The 12,443-nt window shown below is 39.9% G+C and overlaps 1 protein-coding gene across 2 annotated transcripts in view; it reads right to left on the bottom strand.

Annotated features, from left to right (window-relative positions):
• Positions 1-7,093, bottom strand: part of LOC309568032 (Friend leukemia integration 1 transcription factor-like) — a 93,876-nt gene extending 86,783 nt beyond the window's left edge. For both annotated transcript variants that reach the window (XM_082273608.1, XM_082273609.1), the window contains exon 1: positions 6,926-7,093. In XM_082273608.1, the coding sequence (XP_082129734.1) occupies positions 6,926-6,943 (18 nt within the window). In that variant the 5' untranslated portion in view covers positions 6,944-7,093. The remainder of the gene's footprint in view (positions 1-6,925) is intronic.
• Positions 7,094-12,443: the final 5,350 nt, after the last annotated feature.

The following is a 12,443-nucleotide window of genomic DNA, read 5'->3' as shown; positions in this document are numbered from 1 at the left end:
CTCCATCCACCCCCACCCCCTTGCTTACTACTCACTCCATCTACCCCCACCCCATTGCTTACTACTCACTCCATCCACCCCAACCCCCTTGCTACTATCTACTCCACCCACCCCCAAACCCTTGCTTACTACCCACTCCATCCACCCCAACCCCCTTGCTACTACTCTCCCTATCCACCCCCGCCCACTTGCTACTACTCACTCAATCCACCCCCGCCCCCTTGCTACTAATCACTCCATTCACCCCCACCCCCTTGCTACTACTCACCCCATCCACCCCGCCCCCTTGCTACTACTCACTCCATCCACCCCACCCCCTTGCTACTACTCTCCCTATCCACCCCCGCCCACTTGCTACTACTCACTCAATCCACCCCCGACCCCTTGCTACTAATCACTCCATTCACCCCCACCCCCTTGCTACTACTCACCCCATCCACCCCGCCCCCTTGCTACTACTCACTCCATCCACCCCCACCCCCTTGCTACTCTACCCCTTTGCCTCCTGTACCTAAATCCCTTGTAACCCCTCCTCCACACCCAAGGGTGTAACTATAGTCATAACACACCAGGAAGCTGCTGTGGGGCCCCCGAGCTTCCTGTCTACACACTTCATTATCCTTCAAACAATAGAATTTGGCAGTTTTTGATAAAAAATGAAAGTATATTAAATCTGGGGAATTCCATGTGATTACTATGAAAACAATTAATATTCTGTATCACTGCAGGGACTACCTTCAAGGCAAAGACTGGATCAGCAGGGGGGCACGGAATGGTTTTGCCAAAGGGACCAACCACACATAGTCACAGCCCTGTCTCCATCTTACCCACTAAGACTCCCTCCACCTTGCACCTGCACAGCACTGGTTGGGTCCCTTAAAACCTTCCCTGCTTTTCCAGGTCCACAGTAGGAGGAGCTAGTACACCCCAAGGTGGGAGAGGAAACCCCAAACTCCAGGGAACAGAAGCAGAGATTATGATAGGTAGTTCTATCTGTTGGACCTTGTCAGGTAGTAATCAGCAAACTGACTGCCTGTCTGGTTCCATCTATAACTGAAATACACATTTTGGGTGGACTGACCACCTAATATATGACAGTAAAGCAGTAGATCATTTAAAAACCTAAATTCTATTCAGTGTAATTAATATATTAAATAAATGTAGAGTTTATCGGATACAACCCACTGATATTTACTACAGGTAAAAGGGATTTGCTTCTACTACTAATAATAATAATTAGCAACATGTGTAGGCGGCACATGGGAACGTGATAAAAATGATCCAAGGAGGATGCAAATAGGATGACCAAAAATTAAAAACCCCATGCCCACCGCCTGTTGCAAATTGTCCTAGCACCTTATCCTATGCTTTATTGGCTGGCAGCACAGGGACATTGATTATGATGACCCATTGGACAGCATCTATTCTTTATACATTAGGCACCTTGGGAGCGCCTGGATAATCTTTGTTTTTACTAATAATAATTACATTATTATTATTTTTTATTATTCAAATTTATAATTATAATATTTATTATTAATAATGTTCTACTACTACTACTACTACTACTACTACTTTAAATATAATTTAATACAGCCTTTTTTAACCAGTGTGCCCAGGCACCCTGGGGTGCCTTGAGGTTTCTTCAGGGGTGCCTTGGAAAAATTCCTAAAAATGCATCAAAAATTGTATACAAGCCAGCAGGTGGATCAGGCCTGCCTTTTAGTTACACAAAGCCTTTCTAGACACTCAGGGCCGGTGCTACCAGTAAGGCGACCTAGGCAGCAGCCTCGGGCGCAACTTAGCAGGGGGCGCCGGCTGAGCCTGACCCGAGGTACGTGACTTACCGTAAGTCACTGAAGGGGTTTTAACCAGTGGCGGCCGACCCGTCCATTAGGGGCGCAGGGGCACTGTCCCCCCCTATCCATGCGTCCGGCCCCCCAATCTACATGCAGGGCGCCGGATGCATGGATTCCAAAGAGGGTTTTTTTTTTTTTTTTTCTTGAAGCACGTGATTAGAGCCAGAGGCCCTAATAGGCTTCAAAAAGGGTGGGCTCAGGGCGCAGAGCACTGCGCCCTGAGCCCACCCAGTTGTGTGACAATAACAAATGAATATTTGCTATTGCCACACTGATTCTCCTCCCGGCCAATCAGGAAGCGGGACCTGAGATCAGTTTCCCAATTGGCCAAAGGAGAAGGCATCCTATTGGCGGAGGAGGAGACTGAGGGGGAAGCCATCGCCGTCCGAAGGAACAAGGTAAGTGAACTGGCGCCCGGGGGGGATATGGTGTGGACTGGACTCTAGAGTGATGGGGGGGCATGGCCAGGTCTGTCTGCTGCCCCCCCCCCGACCAATGGAGCACCAGCCGCCACTGGTTTTAACCCCATCAGCAACTAGGGATGGGGCGTGGGAGAGCATATGGGGGGGGGGAGGGGCTGTGGCAATTTTTATTTTGCCTAGGGCGGCAAAAATCCTTGCACCGGCCCTGTAGACACTGGCATCCTAACAACCAATGACAACATTGGAGAGAAATGGAGCTGACAGATGGAGAGAAATTGAGGGAGAAGAGAAACATTGGAATACTAGTCAGTACCAGTTTGCAAAAGGGTATTTGCTTTGGAAGAATAAATCACCTCTAATGTTGGGTGTCCTATGTGTTGCTGCATTGTGTAAAACTATTAGAATAGTTTCATTTTTTACATTTTAGTATGGGGTGCCTCAAGACTGTCAATAATTTTAAAGGGTGCCTTTAGATTGTCTATAATTTTAAAGGGTGCCTTGACTGAAAAAAGGTTGGGAAACACTATATAATATAATATAATATAATATACGTAATATAATATAATATATAATATAATATATTAAAATTATACTATAATATTATTGCTTACTAAATAATAATAATAATATTTTTTATTACTCATTTATTTTATTATTATTAATATCAGTGTTATTATTTTCATAAATTATACCACAGCTTGTCTTTATGAAAATATAATTTATAAAAATGCAGGAAAATGTATTATTATTATTGTTATTATTATTGTTATTTACATGTATAATTCTAAGCATATTTATTATTATTAATAATAATCTAATGGTGGAACCGGGTAGACAACTTATGCGTTGTCCTAAGAGTCAGCCCTTAATTTAATCACCAATAGACATATAGTGCACAATCTTAAGATTTTTTAGGGTGGGTTTTTTTTTTCCAACAGGGGGAGATGGTGTTGGGAAAAATAATAAACTATTTCTCCCTTTCCTGAGGGGTATTAAGATAAGGGGTATTCAAAAAGCTGTGTAGTAATGTATATGCTGGGAACACCATATATATGGTTATGTGTATGTGATGTCAATCTGTTTTAAAATGTTATGTTTCTTTTTTTTTTCCTTTGTGTTCAAAGTTAAATTAATAAAAAAAATAAAAAATAAAATTAATAAGCTAATGCTACTACTACTACTTCAAATGATAATATATTACTTATTAAAATTATAATATAATATTATATATAGATATTATATAATATTATTGCTTCCTAAAAATAATAATAATAATAACAATCCCCCCATCTGCCCCTCCTCTGGTGCTCTTCCTTCCTCATCTCTCATCTTCTTTTCCCTTGCCGATTCTTTCTCTCCCCCCCCCCCCCCCCCATTTTGAATTTTCCTTTGACTACATATTAATTTACCCCATATCTATTGACTGGATATTGGTTTGCACTGTCAGGCTTGTTCTGACACCTGATGTTACCTTATATGCTGTATATTCTGAAAATACCCATGATGTATTGCAATTTTTGCTGTCATTTTGTTCTTTTTCTCTTTAATAAAAACTATTTTTTAATATCAATCGTTTATTGTTAATATTATTATTGTTATTATTATTATTATCAATATTATTATTTTCACAAATGTTACCACAGCTGGTCACTTTTTGAAAATCGAATTGATAAAAATGTAGGAAAATGTATTATTGTTGTTATTATTATTATTAATATTATTATTTAGGAATAGCTGCAGCTTTAGCAATAATATTATATTATATTATATTATATTATATTATATTATTGGTGTTATGTTGTTATAATTTTAGGTAGTAGTGTTATATTGTTATTTTGTATTTATAAACCTTTTCTCACTTTTGTTTCCTGTTTAACTTTCTTTTTTGTTTGCTTTTTTTCCCTCCAAATATTAGGGGTGTAATAATGTAGGGATGGGGTGCTATGCAGGCTCTTAAAGTTCCATACCAGCAGACCCAGCAGTGGAAGCAGAGGGGTTAATTGCAGCCAAGCCAGATCTGCCGATGTATCAAGAAAACAGATAAACTTCCTCAGACCGATCGGAGCTCTGACCGACCATTATCGGCCAGAATGACAGTTTTATGTCTGTACCCTGCTAATTTAAATCCGCATGTATTTTGCAAATATAAATATAGTGGAAAAACTAAAGAAAAAATTCTCTAATATAGGACATTGGTTTTTAGAAGACGAGTTCGTAAGATTGATGACAAATAAATCTGATTGACTGACACACTGGCCTTCCAGCAGCGAAAAATCGCACAATATCCTAAAAAACTAACATTTTACCATCTTATTATATATTATTATCTCCTCTGCTATGAGCCGGGTCCTTATCCCCCGCAAGGCACATTTATTCGGAGGTTTTTTAAACAAATTAAATTATTTTACAAATAAAACTTACTTCCTTTCCAAAAAATATACAATAAAGATATAAATATATATATATATATATATATAAATATATATATATATATATATAAATATATATATATATATATATATATAAATATATATATATATATATATATAAATATATATGCAGTATATATATATATATATATATATATATATATATATATATATATATATATATATATATATATATGCAGTATATATATATATATATGCAGTATATATAAATATATATATATATATGCAGTATATATATATATATATATATATATATATATGCAGTATATATAAATATATATATATATATGCAGTATATATAAATATATATATATATATATATATATATATATATGCAGTATATATATATATATATATATATATATATATATATGCAGTATATATATATATATATATATGCAGTATATATATATATATATATATATATATATATATATATATATATATATATATATATATATATATATGCAGTATATATATATATATATATATATATATATATACTGTATGTATATAGAATATGTATGTAGGTGTGTAAAAAAAACGAATATATATTTATATATATTTATATAAAATTTGATTTAAAATATTTTAAATTATTAATTTCTAAAGTATAAAATAATAATAACAACACTTTATATAAAGTTTCCCTCACTATAGTTGATGTATTGTACTATTATAATCTAAACGTACAAAGTTGCAATTATTTAAAATAAGGGGTGTAGTAAATAAAAAAAAATAAAATAAAAATAAGTCATTCTAGTGCTAAGCTTTGTACAGCGATCAAGGATGTAGGCGCTCTCTGGACATTAATCATGGTGGTAAAAAAATATGTGAAAAACAAGGCTGATAAACTGCTGGTAAAAATAAATAAATATATAGTTATATTATAAATACAAGACGAAATAAGTAAAAAAATTAAAAAATAAAAGTAGAAATGAGCAAACTAAAAATAATAAAGTGGAACTTTACAAAGACGGTGAAATTAATTTACAAAGCTGTAAAGTAAAAATTATTACAAAATAAAAGTACAAAATAAAGCAAACTAAAAATAATGAAATGACACTCAATCAGTAACTTTACAAAGAGTGTGAAATGAACTTACAAAGCTGTAAAATAAAAATTATTAAAAAATAAGAGTACAAAAAAGTTAACTAAAAATAATAAAATGACCAGGAACTTTACAAAAACTGTGAGATAAACTTACAAAGCTGTGTAGAAATACAAATATAAACAGGACCTACAGCTACAAGGAATACTTGCACATATTAAAGAAACAATGTAATAATAAAACGATAATCAGATGACACACCAAAAGTACTAAAATAATGAATATAAATAACACCAATGCCGTTAAATAAATAGTAATAAACGTCTGCATATGTTAATAAAAGATACAATAAATACCTATATTTATAAAGCTTCAACAGTCGGATTTGTAAGGTTGTAAAATAAATAAATAAATAAATAAATAATTAAGTAACAATAATTAAATACAATATATAAACATAAAGTGCAATGTATAATGAATAAAAATTTGACCGACTTGAGAAAAAAGCAATAAAAAAGAAATGCCTAATATATATATATATATATATATATATATATATAATGTCTGTGTGGAAAGTTATAAGCCTTAATCACATGAAGGGGTGTTTTTGTTGCACCCCACCTCTTAAAATAAATACATAAATAAAAGAATAAATTAATACATAAATAAAAGAATAAATTAATACATAAATAAAGGTACCTGCAGAAAAAGTGGGGCCCCCAGGTCTTACACCCCCTCTAACCAATGTTGGGGTGACCTGGATCCTTGGTACCTGTGATGGACCATTACCATCCACCTCCTGGCTGGTCCTTTTCCTTCTCTCCTGATGCCAGCAGGTGCCCACTGAAGACCCCCACCCCCAGCCCCAATGAGGGGCCCCTGTGGGTTCCCCCATCCTACCCTGGGGTCCTGCCTGTGCATTGAGGTCCTTCTGAGATCTTGAAGCTGGAGCTTTCGGTGATATTTAAGCTGAGACATGAACCGCCAAGGGGAAGGAAGAGGAAATCTGGTACCAGGAGGAAAGAGTGGGGGCCCCGGATTACCGCCCCAACCAAGCCTGACTGACTCTCAGCAGGGAGGGGGAGGGGAGGGGGTGTCCAGTGGGTCCCCAGTCCCTGCAGTCCCAAATCCAGGAGTGCTTACCTTGATGGTGCAATCCATGTCCACCTGGTTCCTCCAGAACCTGAAGAGGAACCTCAGGAAGCCACCATGGCTGACAAGGTGCAGAGCTGAGCGCACAGGGGCCGGATGACAGCTCTATGTGTGTATGTCACAGTGTGTGTGTATGTGTGTGTGTGTCAGTGTGTGTGTTTGTGTGTGTCAGTGTGTGTTCTCTTTTGGGGAAGTGAGGTCACGGACTGGTTTCCTTGTTCTTTGGTGTCAGTTGCACAAACTGAAATTTCATCTCAAGACTCTCTTCTAGTTCTTTGGGTAACCCCTCAGCTTCTGTAGAACTAACCGTTCTAGAAAAGTGAAGTTCACCTGTTGCTGGAGAACTACAAGCCCCAGAAATGTGTCACCTGTGCATAACCACACTTCCCTCCAACATAAAGGTCATGTGTGGTTGGAGAACTGCAGGTCCCAGCAACCTGTCACCTGTGGTTGAAGATCCTCAAGTCCCTGCAGCATGCAGGTCATGTGAGGTGGAAGAACTACAAATTCCAGCAACATAAGGACCATCTGTGGTTGGGAAACCCCAACAATATAAAGGTCATGTGTGGTTTGAGAACTACAAGTCTCAGCAACCTGTCACCTGTGGTTGAAGATCCACAAGTCCCTGCAGCATGCAGGTCATGTGAGGTGGAAGAACTACAAATTCCAGTAACATAAGGACCATCTGTGGTTGGGAAACCCCAACAATATAAAGGTCATGTGTGGTTGGAGAACTGCAGGTCCCAGCAACCTGTCACCTGTGGTTGAAGATCCACAAGTCCCTGCAGCATGCAGGTCATGTGTGGTGGAAGAACTACAAATTCCAGGCTGTGGTTGGGAAACCCCGACAATATAAAGGTCATGTGTGGTTGGAGAACTACAATTCACAGCAACACATGGACCATCTAGGATTTGAGAACTACATTTCCCAACATCATGTAGGTCACCTGTGGTTGGATAACTTCAAGCCATAGCACCATAGAGGTCATCTGTGGTTGGAGAACTACAATTTTCAGCACCATAGAGGTCACCTGTGGCTGGAGAACTACAAGTACCAGCAACATAAGGGCCATCTGTGGTTGGAGAACTAGTCCCAGCAACATAAGGGCCATCTGTGGTTGGGGAACTACAATTTTCAGCACCATAGAGGTCACCTGTGGCTGGAGAACTACAAGTACCAGCAACATAAGGGCCATCTGTGGTTGGAGAACTACAATTTTCAGCACCATAGAGGTCACCTGTGGTTGGAGAACAAGTCCCAGCAACATAAGGGCCACCTGTGGTTGGGGAACTACCATTTTCAGCACCATGGAGGTCACCTGTGGTTGGAGAGCTACAAGTCCCAGCAACATAAGGGCCATCTGTTTTTATAGTTTCCAGCAGCATGAAGGTCATTTCTGGATGTTGAAATGCAAGTCTCAGAAGGTAATCTGTGTATGGAGAACTACAAGCCCCTGCAACATAAAGATCATGTGTGGTTGGAGAACTACAAGTCTCAGCAACCTGTCACCTGTGGTTGAAGAATCACAAGTCCCTGGAGCAAGCAGGTCATGTGTGGTGGAAGAACTACACATTCCAGCAACATAAGGACCACCATCTGTGGTTGGGAAACCCCAACAATATAAAGGTCATGTGTGGTTGGAGAACTACAATTCACAGCAACACATGGACCATCTAGGATTTGAGAACTATATTTCCCAGCATCATGTAGGTCACCTGTGGTTGGATAACTTCAAGCCCCAGCAACATGAGGGCCATCTGTGGTTGGAGAACTACAATTGTCAGCACCATAGAGGTCACCTGTGGTTGGAGAACTACAAGTCCCAGCAACATAAGGGCCATCTGTGGTTGGAGAACTACCATTTTCAGCACCATGGAGGTCACCTGTGGTTGGAGAATTACAAGTCCCAGCAACATAATGGCTGTTTTTATCGTTTCCAGCAGCATGAAGGTCATTTCTGGATGTTGAAATGCAAGTCTCAGAAGGTAATCTGTGGTTGGAGAACTACAAGCCCCTGCAACATCAAATCCATGTGTGGTTGGAGAACTACAAGTCTCAGCAACCTGTCACCTGTGGTTGAAGATCCACAAGTCCCTGCAGCATGCAGGTCATGTGTGGTGGAAGAACTACAAATTCCAGTAACATAAGGACCATCTGTGGTTGGGAAACCCCAACAATATAAAGGTCATGTGTGGTTGGAGAACTACAATTCACAGCAACACACATGGACCATCTAGGATTTGAGAACTATATTTCCCAGCATCATGTAGGTCACCTGTGGTTGGATAACTTCAAGCCCCAGCAACATGAGGGCCATCTGTGGTTGGAGAACTACAATTGTCAGCACCATAGAGGTCACCTGTGGTTGGAAAACAAGTCCCAGCAACATAAGGACCACCTGTGGTTGGATAACTACCATTTTCAGCACCATGGGGGTCACCTGTGGTTGGAGAACTACAAGTCACAGCAACATAAGGGCCATCTGTTTTTATAGTTTCCAACAGCATGAAGGTCATTTCTGGATGTTGAAATGCAAGTCTCAGAAGGTAATCTGTGGTTGGAGAACTACAAGCCCCTGCAACATAAAGATCATGTGTGGTTGGAGAACTACAAGTCTCAGCAACCTGTCACCTATAGTTGAAGAATCACAAGTCCCTGCAGCAAGCAGGTCATGTGTGGTTGAATAACTACAAATCCCAGCAACATAAGGACCATCTGTGGTTGGGGATCCCAAATCCCAAATATGAAGGTCATGTGTGGTTGGAGAACAAATATTTCAGCAACGTGAGGGCCATCTGTGATTGGAGAACTACATTTCCCAGCGCCATGAAGTTCACCTGGTATTGGATAAATTCAAGTTCCAGCAACATGAGGTCCATATGTAATTGGAGAACTATAACTTCCAGCAACATAAAGGTCATCTGTGGTTGAATAACTACAAGTCTCAGCAACATAAAGGTCATTTGTAGCTGGAGAATTGCAAGTTTCCAGCAACCTGACAGTCACCTGTGGCTAGAGAACTACAAGTCTAAGCAACAGGAAGGTAATCTGTAGCTGGAGAATTGCAAGTTTCCAGCAACCTGACAGTCACCTGTGGCTAGAGAACTACAAGTCTAAGCAACAGGAAGGTAATCTGTAGTTGGAGAGCTACAACCCCAGCAACATAAGGGTCATCTGTGGCTGCTGAACTACACATCTCAGCAACATAAGGGTCACCTGTGACTGGAGAACTAGAAGTCCCAGAACCATGAATGTTACCTATGCATTGATAACTACAAGCCTCAGCAGCATAAGGGCTATCTGGGGTTGGGGAATTACAATTTCCTGCACCAAGAAGGTCACCTGTGGTTGGAGAACTTCCAATTCCAGCAACATAAGGTCCATATGTAATTGGAGAACTATAAGTTCCAGCACCATAAAGGTCATCTGTGATTAAATAACTACAAGCCTAACAGTCACCTGCGGCTAGAGAACTACAAAACTCAGCAACATAGGGATCATCTGTGGTTGGAGAACTACAATTCCCAAGTTAACCTGTTGTTGGAGAACTACAAGTCCCTAAAACATGAAGGTCACCTCTGCTTGGATATTTACAAGTCCCAGCAGCCTAATGGCCATCTGAGGTTGGAGAATTACACATCTCATAAACATGAAGGTCATCTGTGACTGGAGAACTACAAGTCCCAGCAGCATAAGGACTATTTGGGGTTGGAGAACTACAATTCCCTGCACCATGAAGATCACCAGTGGTTGGAGAACTACAAGTCTCAGTAATAGAAGGGCAATCTGTGGTTGAAGAAGTTTCCAGCAGCATTAAGTCCATTTCAGGTTATTGAAATACAAGTCTCAGAAGGTAATCTGTGGTTGGAGAACTACAAGTTCCTGCAACACAAAGATCATGGGTAGTTGGTGAACTACAAGTCTCAGCAACCTTTCACCTGTGGTTGAAGAATCAAAAGTTCCTGCAACATGCAGGTCATGTGTGGCTGAGGAACTACAAATTCCAGCAACATAAGAGCCATCTGTGGTTGGGGAATAACAAGTCTCAAGGTCACCTGTGGCTAAAGAACTACAAGCCTCAGAAACAGGAAGGTAATCTGTGGTTTGAGAACTACAAGCCTCAGCAACAGAAAGGTAATCTGTGGTTTGAGAACTACAAGCCTCAGCAACATAAGTGTCATCTGTGCTTGAGGAACTACGATTCCCAGCATTGTGAAATTCACCTGTTGTTGGAGAACTACAAGTCCCTGCAACATGAAGGTCACCTGTGCTTGGATAACTGCAAGTCTCAGCAGCATAAGTGCCATATGGGATTAGAGAACTACAATTTCCAGCACCATGAAGGTTACCTGTGGTTGGAGAACCACAAGTCCCTTCAACATAAGGGCCACCTGTGGTTAGAGAACTACAAGTTTCCAGCAGTATGAAGGTCATCTGTAGAAATTGAAGTCTCAGAAGGTAATCTGTGGTTGGAGAACTACAAGTTCCTGCAACACAAAGATCATTAGTAGTTGGTGAACTACAAGTCTCAGCAACCTTTCACCTGTGGTTGAAGAATCAAAAGTTCCTGCAACATGCAGGTCATGTGTGGCTGAGGAACTACAAATTCCAGCAACATAAGAACCATCTGTGGTTGGGGAATCACAAGTCTCAAGGTCACCTGTGGCTAAAGAACTACAAGCCTCAGCAACAGAAAGGTAATCTGTGGTTGAAGAACTACAAGCCTCAGCAACATAAATGTCACCTGTGCTTGAGGAACTACAGTTCCCAGCATTGTGAAATTCACTTGTTGTTGGAGAACTACAAGTCCCTGCAACATGAAGGTCACCTGTGCTTGGATAACTACAAGTCTCAGCAGCATAAGTGCCATATGGGATTAGAGAACTACAATTTCCAGGACCATGAAGGTTACCTGTGGTTGGAGAACCACAAGTCCCTTCAACATAAGGCCCACCTGTGGTTAGAGAACTACAAGTTTCCAGCAGTATGAAGGTCATCTGTAGAAATTGAAGTCTCAGAAGGTAATCTGTGGTTGGAAAACTACAAAGATCATGGGTAGTTGGTGAACTACAAGTCTCAGTAACCTTTCACCTGTGGTTGAAGAATCAAAAGTTCCTGCAACATGCAGGTCATGTGTGGCTGAGGAACTACAAATTCCAGCAACATAAGAACCATCTGTGGTTGGGGAATCACAAGTCTCAAGGTCACCTGTGGCTAAAGAACTACAAGCCTCAGCAACAGGAAGGTAATCTGTGGTTTGAGAACTACAGTGCTTGAGGAACTACAATTCCCAGCATTGTGAAATTCACCTGTTGTTGGAGAACTACAAGTCCCTGCAACATGAAGATCACCTGTTCTTGGATAACTACAAGTCTCAGCAGCATAAGTGCCATATGGGATTAGAGAACTACAATTTCCAGCACCATGAAGGTTACCTGTGGTTGGAGAACTACAAGTCCCTTCAACATAAGGGCCACCTGTGGTTAGAGAACTACAAGTTTCCAGCAG

This window comes from Pelophylax lessonae (assembly GCF_965119305.1).
Source record: "Pelophylax lessonae genome assembly, chromosome: 12".
Taxonomy (NCBI): Eukaryota; Metazoa; Chordata; class Amphibia; order Anura; family Ranidae; genus Pelophylax; species Pelophylax lessonae.
Note: the sequence above shows the minus strand (reverse complement) of the source record. Positions and strands in the feature narration are given on the sequence as shown.